Source organism: Silene latifolia, chromosome 8 (assembly GCF_048544455.1).
Source record: "Silene latifolia isolate original U9 population chromosome 8, ASM4854445v1, whole genome shotgun sequence".
In the NCBI taxonomy this organism is placed as follows: Eukaryota; Viridiplantae; Streptophyta; class Magnoliopsida; order Caryophyllales; family Caryophyllaceae; genus Silene; species Silene latifolia.
Window position 1 is genome coordinate 53,052,254 of NC_133533.1, and position 21,349 is coordinate 53,073,602.

General features: G+C 35.2%; 1 protein-coding gene across 1 annotated transcript; it reads left to right on the forward strand.

The window, feature by feature from the left end:
* Nucleotides 1-8,140: 8,140 nt before the first annotated feature.
* On the forward strand, nt 8,141-9,810 carry LOC141595179 (protein FAR1-RELATED SEQUENCE 9-like). The gene is made up of 2 exons (XM_074415150.1): nt 8,141-8,399; nt 9,584-9,810. Exons 1-2 carry the CDS (start codon nt 8,141-8,143, stop codon nt 9,808-9,810), a joined length of 486 nt encoding a protein of 161 aa, XP_074271251.1.
* The last annotated feature ends 11,539 nt before the right edge of the window (nt 9,811-21,349 follow it).

The following is a 21,349-nucleotide window of genomic DNA, read 5'->3' on the forward strand; positions in this document are numbered from 1 at the left end:
TATGAAAATTTTGTTAACATTTTTCCTGTTTCGGTTTTTTTTTCGTTTTTTTTTTCGAGACAAGTTTTTTAACGCTTCGTTTTTTTTTTTTTTTTTTTTTTTTCGGGACAAGTTTTCGACATTTTAGGATTTTACGAGTGTAATTCTAACAGCAAAAAGTGTAATTTTAAGGAATATTTTCGAGAATTTAGCGTTTTATAAGTTTAACTTCAATCTTTTCCGAGTGATTTTAACGAATAATATTTTGAATTTTTGTCATTTTATCACAAGTTATTGTAATTTAGCATTTTACGAGTTTTATTTTAATGACAAAAAGTGTTATTTTAGTCCAGGTAAGTGTAATTTCAGTCCAATGAGATTGTTATTTTTAGTCAAGGAGAATATAATTTTAGTCCGAGAAAAGTGTAATTTTAGTCCGAGAAAAGTATAATTTCAAATCCCTTTGAGAATGTAATTTTAGTCCATTGAGAGTGTAACATTAGTCCAATGAGAATATGAGAATATGACCAAGTCCATGGAGAGTGTAACATTAGTCCAATAATAGTAAGTGTAATTCTAGCAGGAAAAGTGTAATTCTAACAACAAAAAGTGTAATTTTAGCCGAAAAAAGTGTTATTCTAGCAAAAAAAGTTTAATTTTAATAGAGAAAAGTGTAATTTTAACAGAAAAAAGTGTAATTCTAACAGAAAAAAGTGTAATTCTAACAACAAAAAGTGTAATTTTAACCGAAACAAGTGTTATTAGCAAAAAAAAGGTTTATTTTGAAAAGAAAAAAGTGTAATTTTAATGAAGAAAAGTGTAATTTTAACGGAAAAAAGTGTAATTCTAACAACAAAAAGTGTAATTTAGCCGAAAAAAGTGTTATTCTAGCAAAAAAAAGTGTAATTTTAATAGAGAAAAGTGTAATTTTAACAGAAAAAAAGTGTAATTCTAACAGAAAAAAGTGTAATTTTAACAACAAAAAGTGTAATTCTAACAGCAAAAAGTGTAATTTAAGGAATATTTTCGAGAATTTAAAAAGTGTAAAAATAATGAGAAGCCAACAATCAAAACTAAAGCTTTAAAAAAAAAAAAAAACAGGAAAACTTAAAAAGGAAAACACAAAACAAGAAAAGAAAAACAAGACACAACAAAAGGAGTGTACAAAACTAAAACCATCGACACCATCAAAACTCTAAAAAAAAATGTAAAAACAAAAGAAAAAAAACAAAACCAGAAAAAACAAAAAAAAAACGAGTAGGTGAGGGTGGAATTGAAACCAAAAACCCAAACCAACAAATTTGTATGCATGTGTATCAACAAATTTGTATGCATGTGTATCACACAAACCAAAAACACACGCAAACCAACAAATTTGTACCAAAAAAAAAAAAAAAAAAAAAAAACGAGATCTGGAATTGAAAGACGGAAAAGAAAAAGAGAAGAGGTGAAAAAAATGTAAAAACAAAAGAAAAAAAAAACAAAACCAGAAAAAACAAAAAAAAACGAGTCGGTGAGGGTGGAATTGAAACCAAAAACACAAACCAACAAATTTGTATGCATGTGTATCAACAAATTTGTATGCATGTGTATCACACAAACCAAAAACACACGCAAACCAACAAATTTGAACCAAAAAAAAAAAAAAAAAACGAGATCTGGAATTGAAAGACGGAAAATAAAGACGGAAGCAGGCGGCAGCGGCAGATCTGGGGTGGTTTCGGTGTGGTGGTGGCGTGAGGGTGGTGTCGGGTTGTGGGTGTCGGGGTTGTGGTGTGGGGGTTGTGGTGTGGTGGGGTGGTCGGTGAGTGTGGGGGTGACAGGAGGTGGTGTCAGTTGTGGTGGCGAAGGGAGTTGGACGTGGTGTCTGTGGGTGGTTGTGGTTGTTGGTGAGTGTGGGCCGCAAAGAAAGGATGGAGGCTGGTGGGTCGGGAAGAAGGGAGGGAGGGTGGGTGGTGATGTCGGGTGTCGGGTGGGAGTGGGTGGTGGTGGTGAGTAGGGCCGGTGGGGTGGGTGGGAGAGGAAAATGGAGGGAATTTTTTTTATTTTTTAGATTTTGAATTATTTGGGTTTGTTAGGATGAGAGTATTATTTGGGTTTTGAATTAATTTGGGTTTTAGAGAGGGAGTAGAGAAGTGAATTGTGTGAATGAGAGAGAAGTTGGTGGAAAAATAAAGGTTATATAGTGGATTAATATTTGATTAGTGTGGATTAGTAAAGTAGAGAGGGGGAGTGTTTTATTAGGCATTAATCCTCCTTTTTTTGCTTCCAATCTCAACCTTCCATCTTCCTCATCCAATGGCTCTAAAGGGAACTTATGGACTCAAATGTAAGAGGTGGACTATATATATATATATATATATATATATATATATATATATATATATATATATATATATATATATATATATATATATATATATATATAGTGTCAAGTTCTTATGAGTCCACCAAAATGTTTGAGTCCATAAGTCCTCTCTACATCCCTTAGATCTTCCACTAAGGATGGTTGAGATTGAAAGCAAAAAAGCATACTTAACACTAATGAATTTCCTATACACTAATTAATCCACTTTCTCTCTCTAGCTTTAATTATACATTCACTAATGGATTAATGATACACAATTAACACCACCATTTATCTTATACTTCAAAGTTTATGGAAATTTTGTTAACACTTTTCCAGTTTCAGTTTTTTTTCGTTTTTTTTTAGACAAGTTTTCGACATTTTAGGATTTTACGAGTGTAATTCTAACGGCAAAAAGTGTAATTTTAAGGAATATTTTCGAGAATTTAGCGTTTTACAAAGTTTAACTTCAATCTTTTCCGAGTGATTTTAACGAATAATATTTTGAATTTTTGTAATTTTATCACAAGTTATTGTAATTTAGCATTTTACGAGTGTTATTTTAATGACAAAAAGTGTTATTTTAGTCCAGGTAAGTGTAATTTCAGTCCAATGAAATTGTTATTTTTAGTCATGGAGAATGTAATTTTAGTCCAGAAAAGTGTAATTTTAGTCCAGAAAAGTGTAATTTTAGTCCAGAAAAGTATAATTTCAGTCCACTGAGAATGCAATTTTAGTCCATTGAGAGTGTAACATTAGTCCAATGAGAATATGAGAATATGACCAAGTCCATTGATAGTGTAACATTAGTCCAATAGAAAAAAGTGTAATTTTAACAGAAAAAAGTGTAATTCTAACAGAAAAAAGTGTAATTCTAACAGAAAAAGGTGTAATTCTAATAACAAAAAGTGTAATTCTAATAAAAAGTGTAATTCTAACAAACAGAAAAAAGTGTAATTCTAACAGAAAAAAGTGTAATTCTAACAGAAAAAAATGTAATTCTAATAGAAAAAGGTGTAATTTTAATAGAAAAAAGTGTAATTCTAACAGAAAAAAGTGTAATTCTAACAACAAAAAGTGTAATTTTAGCCGAAAAAAGTGTTATTCTAGCAAAAAAAAAAAGTATAATTTTAACAGAAAAAAGTGTAATTTTAATGAAGAAAAATGTAATTTTAACAAAAAAAAGTGTAATTCTAACAGAAAAAAGTGTAATTCTAACAACAAAAAGTGTAATTTTAGCCGAAAAAGTGTTATTCTAGCAGAAAAAAGTATAATTTTAACAGAAAAAAGTGTAATTTTAACAGAAAAAAAGTGTAATTCTAACAGAAAAAAGTGTAATTCTAACAACAAAAAGTGTAATTTTAGCCGAAAAAAGTGTTATTCTAGCAGAAAAAAGTATAATTTTAACAGAAAAAAGTGTAATTTTAATGGAGAAAAGTGTAATTTTAATAGAAATAAGTATAACTTTAACTTTAATAGATATAAATGTAATTTTAATAGAGAAATGTGTAATTTTAATAGAAAAAAATGTAACTTTAATAAAGATAATTATAATTTTAATAGATCTATGTCTAAAAAAAATAACAAGACGATAAAATGAGAACAAAAAATGAGAAGAGCAAAACAAAATTCTGAAAAAACAAAAAAAAGAGTGAAAATGTGAAGAACAAACCACAATAAAATGAGAAGAACAAAAAAAGAGTGAAAATCTAAGATCTCGTTTTTACTAAAATGAGATAAACAACAAAAACAAAAACAAAAAATAAAACAAAACTAAAACAAAAAATAAAACAAAAAAGGTGCGTATGGTGATAAACACAAAACAAAGACAAAAGACACAAAATCTAATAAACACAAAACAAAAACAAAATAAACAAAAAACTTTCAGATTTGAAACAAATAGGTGAAGGAGAGGGAAGTGGTGTTAGGATGACGGACGTGCGTATGGTGATGGGTGGTGTGGCGTCGGATGGTGGTGATGTTGTCGAGGTGGTGGCGGGCGAGCATGGGGAGGGCGTGTGGTGTTGGTTGGTGGTGATAATGTTGTTGTCGGGTGGTGGGAGCGCGAAAATGGAGGTGGCGGTGGTTTTGGTGTAGGGTGAGGGTGTGGTCGTGAGCGGCACGTGTGGTGTTGGTTGGTGGTGATAATGTTGTTGTGGGGTGGTGGTATTTGCGACGGGAGTGGAGTTGGTGTGGGGTAGTTTCAGTGGTTGTGGTGGTGGTGGGTGTGGGTATGCGGTGGTGGTGGTGGTGGTGGGTTAGCGGCGGCGGGAAGGGAAACAGTGGCAGCGGGGTGGGAGGTGGTGGTAGTCGGTGGGTTGTTGAGAGAAAAGGGGGGGAAATTTTTTGTTTTTTTTGTTTTTGAATTGTTTTGGATTTTGAGAGATGAGAGGTTTGTGAGATAAAATATGAGAGAAATTGTGTGGATGAGAGATAAGTAGGTGGGAGGAAAATGTATATATATTGAATTAGTGATTAATTAGAATTAATTAGTATGGGTAGTGAGAGAGTGGTTTAATTAGCTTTAATCTCCTTTTTTTTTGTGTAAATCTCAGCCCTCCTTTTCCCTCATCCAAGGGCTCTAAAGAGAACTTATGGACTCACACTTAAGGAGGGACTCATTTGATCCTAATACTATATATATATATATATATATATATATATATATATATATATATATATATATATATATATATATATATATATATATATATATATATATATATATAGATAGATAGATAGATAGATAGATAGATAGATAGATAGATAGATAGATAGATAGAGAGAGAGAGAGAGAGAGAGAGAGAGAGAGAGAGAGAGAGAGAGAGATCTAATGAGTCCCTTACCTCATTTGAGTCCTTAAGTCCTTATAAGGACCCTTAGATGGACAACATCTATGGTGGAGATTTTTTATAAAATGTAGGCCAAAAAAAAAGGGAAAAGCTTGGCTATGAGAGAGGACAACAATTCCTGCAAATTATCCTTACCAATGATCATTTCCTGCGGACAAAAGCATATATCCTTTGTACTATGTTTCCACTTCCCACATTCTTCCTTCCTGAACACACTTAATTCCAACCTTTTTCTTTCTTTCTTCTCTCTAAAATTGGGTGCTTTCATCTCAAAACGAAGCTAAAGTTCTCTCTAAATCCTCCAAATCAGCGTAAACATGCAAATAATAGATGGCATCAATGGTATTACTTCATTTTATTCATTGTTTTCAGTCACGTTTTCATATTTTTCAGTTGAATAGGAAGGATGAAGGTAATCATTACAGTTTTGCATGTCATCGAATTTGTTCATTCTTGTTTTGATTATTTGTTACTGGGTTTGAAATGAAGATTGTTAGAAGTAAATCTTCATGCTGGGTTTTCATTAATTTGAGTTTGGATTAGCATGAACGCATTCTGACAACATTTACATGAACATTTTTGCTATAGTTTTACATTTACACTTTTTATTGTTATATTTTTTATGTGAGTTAGCATTCTGACAACATTTACACTTTTATTGACATTTACACTTTTAAAGCCTCACATTTACACTGCATTACTGCTCACGTTTACACTTTTCCTGTACTTTTAAATTTACACTTTTTTATTGTTATAGTCACCTTTGCATTTTAATTGTTATATTTTTTATGTGAGTTAGCATTCTGACAACATTTACACTTTTGTTGACATTTACACTTTTAAAGCCTCACATTTACACCGCATTATTCTTCACGTTTACACTTTTCCCGCGTACTTTTAAATTTACACTTTTTTATTGTTATAGTCACCTTTGCATTTTTATTGTTATATTTTTTATGCGAGTTAGCATTCTGACAACATTTACACTTTTGTTGACATTTACACTTTTAAAGCATCACATTTACACTGCATTCTTGCTCACGTTTACACTTTTGGTGTACTTTTACACTTTTGTTGACATTTACATTTTCAGACAATCACATTTACACTTCGTTTCTGCTACACATTTGGATGTTTACTCTTTTTGCTATAGTTTTACATTTACACTTTTTAATTGTTATAGTCACCTTTTAATTGTTAATATTATAGTTTTAATTTGAGTTAGCATTCTGAAAACATTTACACTTTTGTTGACATTTACACTTATAAAACATCACATTTACACTGCATTTCTGCTGACATTTACACTTTTGCTGACATTTACACTTTCAGAACAGCACATTTACACTTCGTTTCTACTGACATTTACACTTACACTTTTGGATGTTTACTTTTACTATAGTTTTGACATTTACACTTTTGATGACATTTACACTTTCAGAACAGCACATTTACACTTCATATATGAGGACATTTACATTTACACTTACACTCTGTGCACATTTACAGACTTGGTAAAACAGAATAGGGTTCAACCTGATAGGCAGGAGCTGTGTAGGGAGATGGAGAAGAGGTTTACACCGTACATCGGCCAGGAGTTTGGGGGGTTGAGGATGCGGTGACTTTTTATAAGATATACGCCATTACTTGTGGGTTTGATGTACGTAGGTACACAACAACAAAATGGCGTGGCGGTGAGATCAAGTCAAAGCTCGTCGTCTGCAATCGAGAAGGTTTCGCTCACAAGACGCCCAGAAAAGATCGGGATGACCAATTTGGATGGGGAGAAGTCACAGAGGATATTCAGGGTCACTAGAGTGGGGTGTAAAGCGAGGATACGACTATATATGAAGAATGGTCTTTTATTAATTGACCGGTTCCACGAGGGTCACAATCACGAGCTTATCTCACTTAAGGACAAAGAGTTCCAGAAATTGTCGCGTAACATAACAGATTATCACAAGATGATAATCGTTTCAAACTCAAGGGTTTGTAATACATAATCAGTCTCTATACTAAATAAATAATTCCATTCATGTTATATTTATATGACGTATCATTAATGATTGATTGCCAATCAAGATAGGAGCAACAAAAACATACAGAATCTGCAAAGAACAAGTGAATTGATACGAAAACATTGGAGCAAGCTTAAATGATTTTAAGAACTTCCATATGGATGTTAAATGTTTCATTCACGAACGGGATGGTCAGTTGTTTGTTGACCATTTCAAGGAAATGACTGAAACAAGAATAGGTTTCTACTTTGACTATGACCTTGACGATGATGGCGACCTACGTAGGGCCATATCGGCGGGGCACGGCCCCGAGATAATTACAAAATTTTTGGTGATGCGGTGTCATTCGACCCAACTTACTCCACCAATAAGTATTCTATGGTATTCACACCATTCACGGTGTTGACCACCATAAACGATCCGTGACGTTCGTGGGGCTCTAGTTGCAAGGGAAGATTATGAGTCATTTAATTGGGTTTTCAGCCGGTTTTTACAAGCAATGGGGGTAAGGAACCCGAGTACATAATTACGAGATCGGACCCGGTATTATCAAATCTGTCCCTCTTGTTTTCAAGACAATGCGCCATCGGTTCTGTATGTGGCATATAGTGAACAAAATGCCAAGTAAGTTTGGTGTCTCGAGAAGCGATTATAATGAGTTCATGTGTAAAATTAATAACATTATATGGTACGATGAGCTTGAGGCAGCAGAATTTGATGGTATCTGGGAGCAAATAATTCAAGATCATGGTGTTGGCGTAAATGATTGGTTTGCAGATACATATGCTATAAGGGGACAGTAGGTGATGGCGCATTGCAGAGACTTGAGGATGGCGTCGATTATGAGGACAACTCAAAGATCAGAGAGCGAAAATAGCTTTTTCAAGAGGTTTGAGCACAAGTCAGGAACATTGGTTGAGTTTTGGATGCGTTTTGAGAGCACTATGGACCAACAAAGACATACACAGAAGCAGCTTGACAACATGGATAAGCACTCGTCCGCAACGGCGTCAACACATCTGGCATTAGAGATTCATGCTGCAAAGGTGTACACCTATTCAGCTTTCAACAAATTCAAACAAGAAGCCATCTTCTCAATTGATACATGTAGAATAAGAGATTTCACTGAGAGAGGCGAGCTAGAGGTAACTACTGTCAAAGATTCAACCAGAAAGAAGAATTTTGAAGTTGCGTACAGTCCAGGTAGTTTACACTTCCTATGACATTTACACTTTCTGTTTTTATCTCATTTAAATTCCTATAACTTAACATTTACACTTCTAATAACTTAACATTTACACTTCCTATTAGTTTACATTTACACTTCCTATTAGTTTGCATATACACTTCTAATAACTTAACATTTACACTTTACAATTGATGACATTTACACTTTACATCATATGAAATTTACACTTCCTATACCTGAACATTTACACTTTTCCACTTATTGACATTTACACTACATTTCATGACATTTACACTTTACATCATATGACATTTACACATTTAAATGCCTATAACTTAACATTTACACTTCTAATACCTTAACATTTACACTTCTAATTACTTAGCATTTACACACTACATTTCATGACATTTACACTTTACATCATATGACATTTACACATTCAAATCCCTTAAACTTAACATTTACACTTCTAATACCTTAACATTTACACTTCCTATTAGAATACATTTACACTTCTAATTACTTAGCATTTACACTTTACAATTGATGACATTTACACTTTACATCATATGACATTTACACTTCCTATACCTTAACATTTACACTTTTCCACTCATTGACATTTACACTACATTTCATGACATTTACACTTTACATCATATGACATTTACACATTTAAATCCCTATAACTTAAGATTTACACTTCTAATACCTTAACATTTACACTTCCTATACCTTAACATTTACACTTTTCCACTTATTGACATTTACACTACATTTCATGACAGTTACACTTTACATCATATGACATTTACACATTTAAATCCCCTATAACTTAACATTTACACTTCTAGTACCTTAACATTTACACTTCCTATTAGTTTACATTTACACTTCTAATTACTTAGCATTTACACATTACATGTCATGACATTTACACTTTACATCATGACATTTACACATTCAAATCCCTATAACTTAACATTTACACTTCTAATACCTTAACATTTACACTTCCTATTAGATTACATTTACACTTCTAATTACTTATCATTTACACTTTACAATTCATGACATTTACACTTTAGATCATTACATTTACACTTCTAATAACTTAACATTTACACTTTACAATTCAATACATTTAAACTTTACATCAGTGACACTATTTTTAACGCTCACACTTACATGCTAGCTTTATCTGATGACACAGGTACACGTAAAGCAAGCTGCAGTTGTACGATGTTTGAAAGAACCGGAATTCTATGCCGCCATATAATATGGATTTTTTCAGCAAGTCGAATAGAGACTATACTAGAAGATTATGTTCTGAATAGATGGATGAAAGAGTATCTCCGATTAAGGATTTTCAATACTAATGGTGAAAGAACAGAAAACATGAAAGTCATCGATGAAAAATAAATTGCAATGTCAATAATGTGGTCAGAAGTTCATGAACCTGTAGGGCTCCTTCGAGACAAAGGAATAGCTGATGTTGACAGCTTTTCCGCTGTAATTAGATCATTTAAACAGTCCCTGTCACCATTAGGGGAAGTGTTGAATAAAAATCAACAAATGGAGAAATTTCTGAATTATACGGCATGTGAGGTAGTGACGATATTGCCACCAAAGAATTCGAAAAACAAGGGGACCGGAAAAAGATTGCTGTCAGCCAAAACAAAAGCAATGGTGTTGGCTAAGAAACCCAAACGTAAGTGTAAGAATTGCAAGAGAATGACAAATCACGACAAAAGAAACTGCCCTAACCCCTTCTCAGCATACACGCCATTGTGCGAAGGGTCGTCTGAACCAGAAGAGGATGAAGGAGAGGAGGAGGAAAAGCTGGAGTCAGAACAAGAATAGACGTCAGATCAGTGACAAGTGTTGCTCTATATATATTTTGAGTGTGTAACTTAAAACTTTGATGTGTTATAACTGGAGCGGGCGATAAGGAATTGGTCTCATGGCAGCGTAACTTTGAACTGCAGTTGGTGTAACTTTTAGTAACACCAACGTTAGAGTTACACTGTCATAAGACCAAAATCTCTTTGTTTTATTAGATAGCCAAACATTGTGTTACTTGAACTTATTTTGGATTACTTATGTTATTTCAAGTAACAGTTACACTTATTTTCAAATAACTGGTGTTAACATTTACACTTCCAGTAACTTCACATTTACACATACTATATCCTCACATTTACACTTTGAATATCTTCACATTTACACTTCCAATTTAGTTAGTTTTACACTTTATTTGTTCACATTTACACATCTCCTATATTCAAATTTACACTTCCTATTTGTTCTTATTTACACTTTTTTTTGTTCACATTTACACTTGGGCTGTCACCACATTTACACTTCCCATGTCACCACATTTACGCTGCATTCAATTTAATTTCAGTGTGTTTACATTCACACTTTCGATGTTAAAGTTGACAACGATGTGTTAACATTTATACTTTAAGTGTGTTAACATTTACACTTAAATTGTAAATGTCACTAAATTACAAGTGTGATAACAATTACACTTGCAATTTAGTCACATTTACACTTTGAATAAACTATGATTATAAATGCCAAAAAATAGTCAACTATTACACTTCATTAGTGTAATTTACCATTACACTTCATTCTTTGTAAAGCTTACACTTGCAAACATTGCCAACCACAAGATACAAAACATTCTTTTCTAAGTTCAAGATTGCCAAACAAAATACATTTAAAAAAAAATATGTCCACAAATTGTTCACTTTTTCGACAACACAGCCTTAATTTTGCGCTTCTTTTGTAACTTGGCCCATAAATCTTCTTTTCCAGCGATAAACCCATTCAACTTTGCTTCAAAAATGTCTCTGTTGACATTTATGTCAGCTAGAACAAGCGTCGCCACCAACTCGACTACCAAGTACCGTCGATTCCTCTTCCTCTCCAAGTCTGGATGCTCAAAAGGTTGACCCTCGTACATCAAAGATATACATCATACGAAAATCCCGATTCTGTTATGTTAGGAAGGGGTGTTTGGCGCCTGAACGGGATTTGCCGATGCTCAAAGCTAGTAATCTCATATCCCCCGTCCGTTCGACGTCCAAATAATCGCTAACGGTGATGCCACTTGCGAGTAACATTGCACATTTCGATCGATCCCGATTGGCATGATGTTGGTAGTCAAGGATATCAACGATTTGTTGTCCAAAATTTATACACACGCATGCAAAGTGCCCACCAATGTTGACAGTATGAAGATAAACTCGACATTCGGGTTGAAAGTTTTATCACATTCCCGGGATGAAGGTATCTCAAATGTGATACGACCGATCGGTGATGTCATTAGACGTGAGCCTCGCTTCACGTATATCCAAAAGTCGCATGATACATTCCCTGTTCGGAGGAGTGAGTGAGACTACATAATAAAAGTAAGAACTAATGTATAACTTTTAGGCTTTGTGCGGGGGGGGGGGGGGGTGTACCATATGACATATCCCAAGGAAGGTCATCCTAGGAAGTAAGTGTTCAAAGCAGACTCCAAATGGTTCAAAGAAAACAGCCCACGACTCAATGACAACAGGCGACATTACAACCTCGGGAAGCATGGTCATGATGTCGGACCGGCGCAGCGGCGGCATGCCCTCTTTGTCCAAGAGATTGATTCACTGCAATAAAACACACGTATAATATTAAGAAATTGAGAAGTAGTTACAAATTAAATATCGTAACTAATTGGCCCTGTTATAAGAGTTTGGCAGGTACTAACGAATTTTCAAAGTTGTAGTCGTCTAACAAGCAATAGTCCACCGCATGCTTTCGACGTGATCGAATACCCCTGACCAAGCTTTGGTTGTTCCGTAAGAAGGCCGAGACAACAAGAGTCTGCGTACCAGCAGCCCCACAGTCAATTGAGCAACCCAAGCCATCCCCCCCGCCCCGTGGACGGCTTCGTACGGCTGACAAAGGTTGGCTACCTGACGACTGCGCTGACGCTTGAACAACAACGGGGCTACTTTCCGCCTGTATGGCTACAGGATTGACCACAGGGCTTCCTTCTACGCGTTTAGGGAGTGGGACTGCAACACGGAGACGTTTACTGTACGTAATCTCTTCCTCATCGTCCAGACTCCGCTTCTGTGCAACATTGGAGACCGGGTTCAGACCTTGACCATACTTTTCCCTGAATTGGGTTATCCTTGGGCGAACGCTCTCCCTCACTTTGTTATGGTCACTCAGGATAAGAATCGACACCACTTCAGCCTAGATGAGGTTCAGAACGTCCCTCTCACCTAAGGCGCAGTCAAATAGCTTCCCATTGAAAAGCAGCATGTGTATCATCATGTACACCCCGCAATCAAACGCAGAATAACCCGTACCTTGCCATTTAAATTCGACATTCACAAATTTGAACCCAGCAACCTTTGAACCTCTGACAAACCCTTTAGACTCCAGATACGCACCCATTAAATCACACTGTAAAAGGAATTTAAAAAAAAAAGTCAATTTAAAAACAGTGTTTACAATTCCAGAATACATCAACACTAAAGAACAAATTAAGGTATGCTATTTATAATTATTACCGCAATACGGGAAATTCCAAAATATGGAAGCTTCTCAAAATCATCGTCGTATCGACGGTTGTCCAAATACTCTATCTGCTCGGAAACGAAGTTTATGCATGCACACCGTTTGTAATGATCATTATTGCGGATAAGATCGGGATGAAGACCTGGCGGGTGTAACAACAAAGACATAAAAGATACACTCAGTAAAAATTTCAGATTTACACTTTCAATAATTCGTCACATTTACAGTCCCTGTGTCATGACATTTACACTTTCCATATATTCACATTTACACTATATATGTCATGACATTTACACTTCATATTTAGTCACCTTTACACTCCCTGTGTCACAACTTTTACACTTCACTATATCTCACATTTAAACTTTCTATGTGATGACATTTACACTTTCCATATATTCACATTTACACTTTATATGTGCTGACATTTACACTTCCTATTTAGTCACCTTTACACTCCCTATGTCATCACATTTACACTTTCTATATGATCACATTTCCACTATACATCATGGCATTTACACTTCACTATGTATCACATTTATACTTCATATTTCATTACATTTACACTTCACAATATCTCACGACATTTACAGTTCACTATGTCTCACGTTTACACTTCATATGTCATGACATTTACACTTTACATATATTCACATTTACACTTTATATGTGCTGACATTTACACTTTCTATTTAGTCACCTTTACACTCGCTATGTCATCACATTTACACTTTCTATATAATCACATTTACACTATACATCATGACATTTACACTTCACTATGTATCACATTTACACTTCATATTTCATGACATTTACACTTTCTTCTTAATCACATCCAGGCATTTACACTTTCTGTGAAAATCACATATACACTTTCGGTGTGATGACATTTACACTTCACAATAGGTCACATTTACACTTACCATATCGATCCAAGTTGAAATGGAGACAAACAGATTGAATCCAAGCATCCCACCCAAACCCGATTTCGTCCTTTTTGTCAAGAACAATTCCTTTCTTCTTGGCTTTCCAAATATCCAGTGCAGGGCTCTGTTCAAATGAAGGGCAGCGCTATTAAATTTAGACACTTACGTTACAATTAAATTAAAACTATAAAAATTGCATTGAGTGAGGATAGGGCAAGTACTGTGTGACTAAGCCCGAAGAAACAACGAGAGGATGCAACTGGTGCAGTTTGGTCATACATCATCTTATTGATTAGTAGGCACCAACAATCGATTCTGTAATTCATAACTTCCTGTCCAGGTTCAAGGGTTAACATGTCTTCCCGTGACACGAAGAAAAAGTCTGAAAAAACTGCCAATTCTTCCCTACAAAAAAAGAAAAATTTATATAAGGCAAACATGGTTACGACAACATATAAGTATTAATATGTTTGACATAGAAATTAATCGACTCACCCTTTCAACCAAGCTTCTGATTTGTTAAATACGTAGTCCAGGACGTATTTTCTTTCCTTAAAAACATCCCTAAATAATTTCTTATTCAGCTGCAGGTCTACAGTAACAAAGCCCTGCTCGGGCATGGGTTCCCCACAATCCATGGTGCAAGTCAGATTCTCAGGGACCACTTCCATGCACTGTAAGGGCTCAGATGAATGAAATAGGAAAGGGTGGTGATCCATATTACTCCGGGGGACATAAATTTCCCGACCATCCTCGGGAACGGCTGGTTGAGAAAGGCCTGCCACATCAGTCGTTCCAAAATCCTCACCTGGAACCCCCATAAATGCCTCAGCTAGCTCTGCAGTAGATATAAACGTACACTGAAATTCCGGCAACTTAAACTCAGAGGAGGGTGCTTCAATAACCACCTTATCTGCTCCCTCTGCAACATCCATGGGCTTGTCATCATTCTGAAATGAACCAGGACAACCAGGTTGTTCAGTAGGGCCCTCACCTTGCTCGTTGACCATGCCACTACCAATCTCTAACCCTTCTTGCGATGCATCTTCATGGACAGTGGTCGAAACAACGCCAGGCTCACCATCCGGTGCTTTCGTACCACTAACTTGGCGTCGGTCAACGGGTTGTTCCACTCCCGGTGCACCGCTAACATCCACAACCTCACCAGGCACTAGTCCAACCACGAGTGGTTCGGGCCCACGACAGGGCCCCTGGTCTTGGGGCGGCTCCATGTCCATGCCCTGCACAGCCTCATCCTGGACTGTCGGTGCACCACTAACATCCACATCCACGCCAGGCACTAGTCCAACCACCACTGATTCAGGCCCACGGCGGGTCCCCTGATCTTGAGGCGGCTCCATATCCATTCCCCGCACAACCACGTCCCCGTTCTCTCGGTGCACCACCCCGTGCCACTTCACCATCACACCGCCCGACAACTTTTTCGGTAAATATCAATATCACCGTCGCTATAAATTTCAACTGAAATGAAGATGATCCATCTTCAATTGACGGGACTACCACATCCGCATCCACCTTTTTTGCTACTTTTGAAAAAGACGCCTCCCCTTCGCCAGAAACAGGCCCCTGTTCTTGAGCTAGCTCCATATCCATACCCTGCACAATCTCATCCTCACCTATCTGTACGCAGCCCTCTACCGCTTCACCACCACCATGACCAATATCTCTCAAACCTTGCGGCGCGTTCTCAATATCGCGAATCGAAATAAATTTTACTTGAATCAAGATGAACCATCTTCATTGATGACCTACCACATCCGCATCAACCTTATTCGTTGCTTCTGACTTACATTTCTCAACAACATGTTCAGCTTTCTCAGGGGCACCACTAGTGTCAGGCACTTCCCCTCCCAAACTTTCCTGCTCCTCGTTCAATGAGGGCTTTGTGTAAGCTTCTTCAACTTCATCCGGGCTATAAATTTTCTATAGAATCTGCCGATCAGTTAATTGAGTCAAGTCGTCGGTTAAATCTAGCCCGCATTCCTCTTCCTCTCGTCGACAGGCTTCGTTAAGTTCAGCGGTGTTGTAGAAATCAGTGGTCTCCATTACCTCGTGACATCGCCGCATCACCGCTTTATCACCCAAATCGAATCTTCTCGCAAGTGATACAGGCTCTACAGTAGGCGTAAACTCGAACTTAGAAACCTTGGTCTTTCTTTTCTTGCTTGTCTTTGTTTTTTCTTGGCCGCCTGTTTTTTTTCTTGGCCAACATCTGACAATGAGGGAGCGTTATCATTATACTTCTTCATTTGGGAAGCTAAATTTCCAACTTCTTCAACATATTTCTTCACCTTTGCACCTTCAAAAAAAGCTTGCGTCGCTTGCGACGGAACAAGATCAGTTGAAGAAGAAGCACATGTTGTTAAATTCTTAAGCATTGCAAATTTGCATCCGTATACCAGGATTAGAAGGCCACGTTTCCTTTGAATCTTCAAGTACAGCTCGTGTACACCCTACAGTTGGTAACAAAAAAAGATTTAAGAGTCTAGATACACAAAATATACCTGCTCAATATATATATATATATATATATATATATATATATATATATATATATATATATATATATATATATATATATATTAAAAAAAATATGCGATTAATTAAACATTCATAACATAAATCTTACATCTACAGCCCTAGCTTTCAACTCATCGTTATCTTCAACACCGGGAGGGAGTTCAATCTGAATAAACTTCTTATCGGGTGATGTACCCGATGTTGAAATCGAAGAGGCGTAGGGCTTGCCAATGGCGCCTTGGCGCCATGACTATAGCCAACATCGTATTACCAGTGTCCTTCTCATCAGGGGTCTTGTTTTGACATTGCGGATACTTCACCTTCGACAAAGTTAGTCGACCCAGTGGCCCCACGTCCAGCTCATCCTTTAACCTCTTCGATAGAGTTTTCAGACCCCAATGCTGAATAAGTGGAAGGCCATCTGGGGAACTCTTGCCACGGTAATCATACCGCTGAAAATAAGTAATCATAAGGAAAGGGATACAACCAAGCGGATGTGATCGCACACTGCGAGCCTCTACCGCAAAGATTAGCTAAACATTCTAATACATACGAGCACCGGTCATACTCCGGTATGGCACTCACATCTTCAACCACTTTCAAAAGTTTGATTTCAATGCCGTTGTTCAATGTCGGCGCAAGGAATGATGAAATGCTAAGAAGCACAAACAAGCGGCAGAATTCATCACCTCCATCTTTGAATTGCTCCGACTCAATATAATTGAAGACGTCTCCTAAAGGAATAGAATCGAATTTGATTTCACTTTGAACTTTTTGCGCCACGATTGTTTTATGCGCACATATTTTTCATCTTTAGCACCAAGCATATGTCCAAAGAGGTACTATTTCCATCTCTCTCTCACCAACAAACATGAAACAATCATAGACATCATACTTAGTAACCATAAACTCCTTCAACTCCGACGCCCAAAAACATGAGAACCATCGCTGAAAGCCTCAAGAAATTCAGGAACATGTGAAAGCGTGAAAGTTCGAGTTTAAGAGATGAAGCACCCCAAATCCAATCCTCTCTGTACAAATGCTCGTTGGGCAATGTTAAGCTTACCAATAAGCTTGTGAAGCCGGTTGGGCGACACTTAACGAAAATGATAGGGGTAACTTCTCGGTTGTTCTTCACTTCCAGGTACTTCTCCATCGATACCATCCGAATCGGGAACAAAAAGTACATAAGAAATGCACAATATCAGTCAACCTATAACAGTCTACACATTTACATTTACACTTACTCTATCCTCACATTTACACTTCCAGTATCTCACATTTACACTTCCAATTTAGTCAGATTTACCCTTTATTTGTTCACATTTACACTTACTTTATCCTCACATTTACACTTCCAGTATCTTCACATTTACACTTCCAATTTAGTCAGATTTACCCTTTATTTGTTCACATTTACACTTCTCCTACACTCACATTTACACTTTCATTATCTTCACATTTACACTTCCACTTTAGTCAGATTTACACTTTATTTGTTCACATTTACACTTCTCCTACACTCACATTTACACTTCCAGTATCTTCACATTTACACTTCCAATTTAGTCAGATTTACCCTTTATTTGTTCACATTCACAATTCTCCTACCCTCACATTTACACTTCCATTATCTTCACATTTGCACTAACAGTTTAGACAGATTTACACTTTATTTGATCACACTTACACTTCTCCTATCCTCACATTTACACTTCCATTATCTTCACATTTACCCTTTATTTGTTCACATTTACACTTCTCCTAAACTCACATTTACACTTCCATTATCTTCACATCTACAGTTCCATTTTAGTCAGATTTACAGTTTTAGTGTTCACGTTTACACTTACTCTATCCTCACATTTACAGTTTGAATATCTTCACATTTACACTTCCAATTGAGTCAGATTTACACTTTATTTGATAACATTTACACTTCTCCTATCCTCACATTTACACTTTCTATTTGTTCACATTTACACTTTTTTTGGTTCACATTTACACTTGGGCTGTCCTCACATTCACAGTCCCAATTACATCACATTTACAATCCCCAAAAACAGGCTCGATTAAAACCCTAACAAATACATTGACACTACCCATCAATTCAGATTTACACTATGAATTTAATTAAATATTCAAACACACAATAAAATCACATAAATTGAAACACGCAATAAAATTGAAACACGCAATATAACAATTACGACTCAAGCATAATTTGCAAAATTAAAAAATTTAAACAAAGAAAAGAATAAAGGATGATCAATGAATTACCTTCAAAGTGAGGTAAAGAAACAAAGATAGGAACTACAAGGGTTTGAATGCGATAAAATATAGAAAAGAAATGGAATTGTTGTATTTGGCAAGCAAGAGAAATGGAACAGTAAGGAATAGAAAAGAAATGAAGAAATGTGAGATGAAAGACAGGAATAAGGAAGGACGGTTTTTTGAAATTATGAGGAGGTTGTATGAGATAGTGGAGGAAAGTTGAATAACGTGCAAGTGACTGATGAGAACATACATGCAGAATGAACAGTAAGTCTAATAGCCTAAGGAGAGAGGTAATTAGTCTACATATTATTATAATGTTATAAGTTGCTTTTTGGTGTAATCTTAGCCATTCATCCTCACAATCTAAGGGCTCTAAATGGGACTTATGGACTTAATGACTTAAGGTGGACTCACTTGATCCTTCTTCTATATATATATATATATATATATATATCTTCCCTCAAATGCATAGCATGTTCGTCATGTTTAACTATATCATTTGAGATGGGAACGTAGAGTTGCCAACTCTTAAGGATATGCGAGTAATATTTGCATGACTTTGACTTGGTGCCCTCTGGTCCCATCTATTTTTCCATTCTGAGACTCTAGCCTTACAAGGATGGCCATTGGACTAGGCAGTGACAAGTATTAATAGACCTATTTTCGATTCATACTCTTCATGTCTTGATTTCCGCATCTATCATAAGAAAAAGAGAAGATTGTGTTACATGGCTCTTCAATTGAACAAGCGTGTCCATGGATTTCACTTTGCTGTATAATAAGGTTGATTCATCAAAAATTAGTTTATAAGTTAAAATATGGGATAGTTAAATCATATGTAGCCAGCGTATTACTGAATCATAAATTGTAGCAAAAAACAAAATAGAAATTTGTGCAATTATATAAATGATTTTAAGTCCATTGCAAGACGTATATTATTTGATATTTAATCATACTAAACAAGTTGAGGTTTAATCACTAGGGATTTGATTATAGAAAAAACATCCGAATAACTTAATAAATAAATTAATATCCAGTAGAAGGATAAGAAATTATGAACAACGGAAAGAAACAAAAATAATAATAAGCAAATTAAATGTGCGTGGGAGAAGGATAAGACAATGACACGAGACAATACAAATACGATAGTTGCTGCTACCCAAAACAGTAAATCTCCTGATAAACCGTCTCTGACTACATTAATAAGAGACAACCAATAAATAAACTAAAAACTAACTAAAAAGATAAAAGATAAAAATTAAATAAAAATAATAATAAGAGACAACCAATAAATAAACTAAAAATTAAAAGATAAAAATTAAAAATAAAAATAAAAATAATAACTATCTATCATGAGAGGGGTTTTTCACAAAAATTAATGAAAAACTGTCTCGTTTAGAAATTTATGGAAAAGTATAATGGGTATAATGTGTACAACAATGCGAGCTTTGGGTATTAGTTATACACTTATACTCCTTGAGATTGAGATTAGATATATTACTCTATATATCTAATATATATCTCAAGGAGTATATATTTTTCACTTTCTATTTTTATTGGGTCAATATAGTGTGGAAACACGAAATGCACAATCTCATTTGCGTACGGAGCACTATAATTTCCGCAAGTTTAAATACTTCTACGAATATATGAGTACACGAGCATAAAATTTTAGTACAACTCCGAATAATACTCGATACAACATCCCTCCAATTTTTTATGATCTTCCCTCTTTCTCTTTTCAAACAAGTTTGATTATCTTTCGGCTTTCCTTTTTTGATAAGTTTAACTAGTTTTGTGACCCGTGAAATTCACGGGTTGTTCTGTTTCTAGTGTAATACTTTAGTGATTTAATACAATAACATACTACGTTCAATTCAATTTACGGTTTTCATGTTTTAAGGGTTGTATAAATTAAATTAGTCTTTTATACAACAGTTTATCAGAAATTAAAATTTCATACATTAGATATACTAAGATACCCCTATCAAAACTAAAGTAACTCAATGCAAGCTAAAATGAATTAATAATATAAGTATTCATATAATCAAATTAAACAAAACTATATTATCAAACAAAGATCCCCAAAGATAGAGCACCCTCACAAATTAGATATCAAAATTTTATCAACATTTCTGAAAATAACATAAAACACACAATTAGAAATGTTATGACAAAACTAACATTTCATACCCCCATAAAATTGAAGCTAATACAATAATAAATTGCGGAACAAAAAATTTTAAAGCTGCAACAACTTGAACAACAATTGGATCATTATTGACGAATACTTCACCTATTAAACAATATTATACAATAACGCTATTGAGAGACCGTCTCTCCGGAGTTTTTGTGATATTTCAAAATATATATAATAAATGCTCAAAAAATTATTAATCATCCACGATTCCACGTTGATGTCACCAATCTTTAGTTAGTATGTAAAATATAGTTGTTTAAGCAATCTTACTATTTCACTTCTCCTTATAATCTTCTTTCTTCAATAAATCATACCTATTAAAAAAAAGTAACACAATAATAGTGGAATTTGTTTTATGCAATATTATCGTTATTAACTTAGTTTCACCTTAAATAATGAAAATAAGAGGGAATGATAATCAAATCGTAGAGAT

Coding starts and splice junctions, on each gene's coding strand:
- LOC141595179 (XM_074415150.1), top strand. CDS start 8,141: ATGGACCAACAAAGACATACACAGAAGCAGCTTGACAACATGGATAAG. Junction 8,400..9,583: donor TGAAGTTGCGTACAGTCCAG/GTAGTTTACACT, acceptor CTTACATGCTAG/CTTTATCTGATGACACAGGT.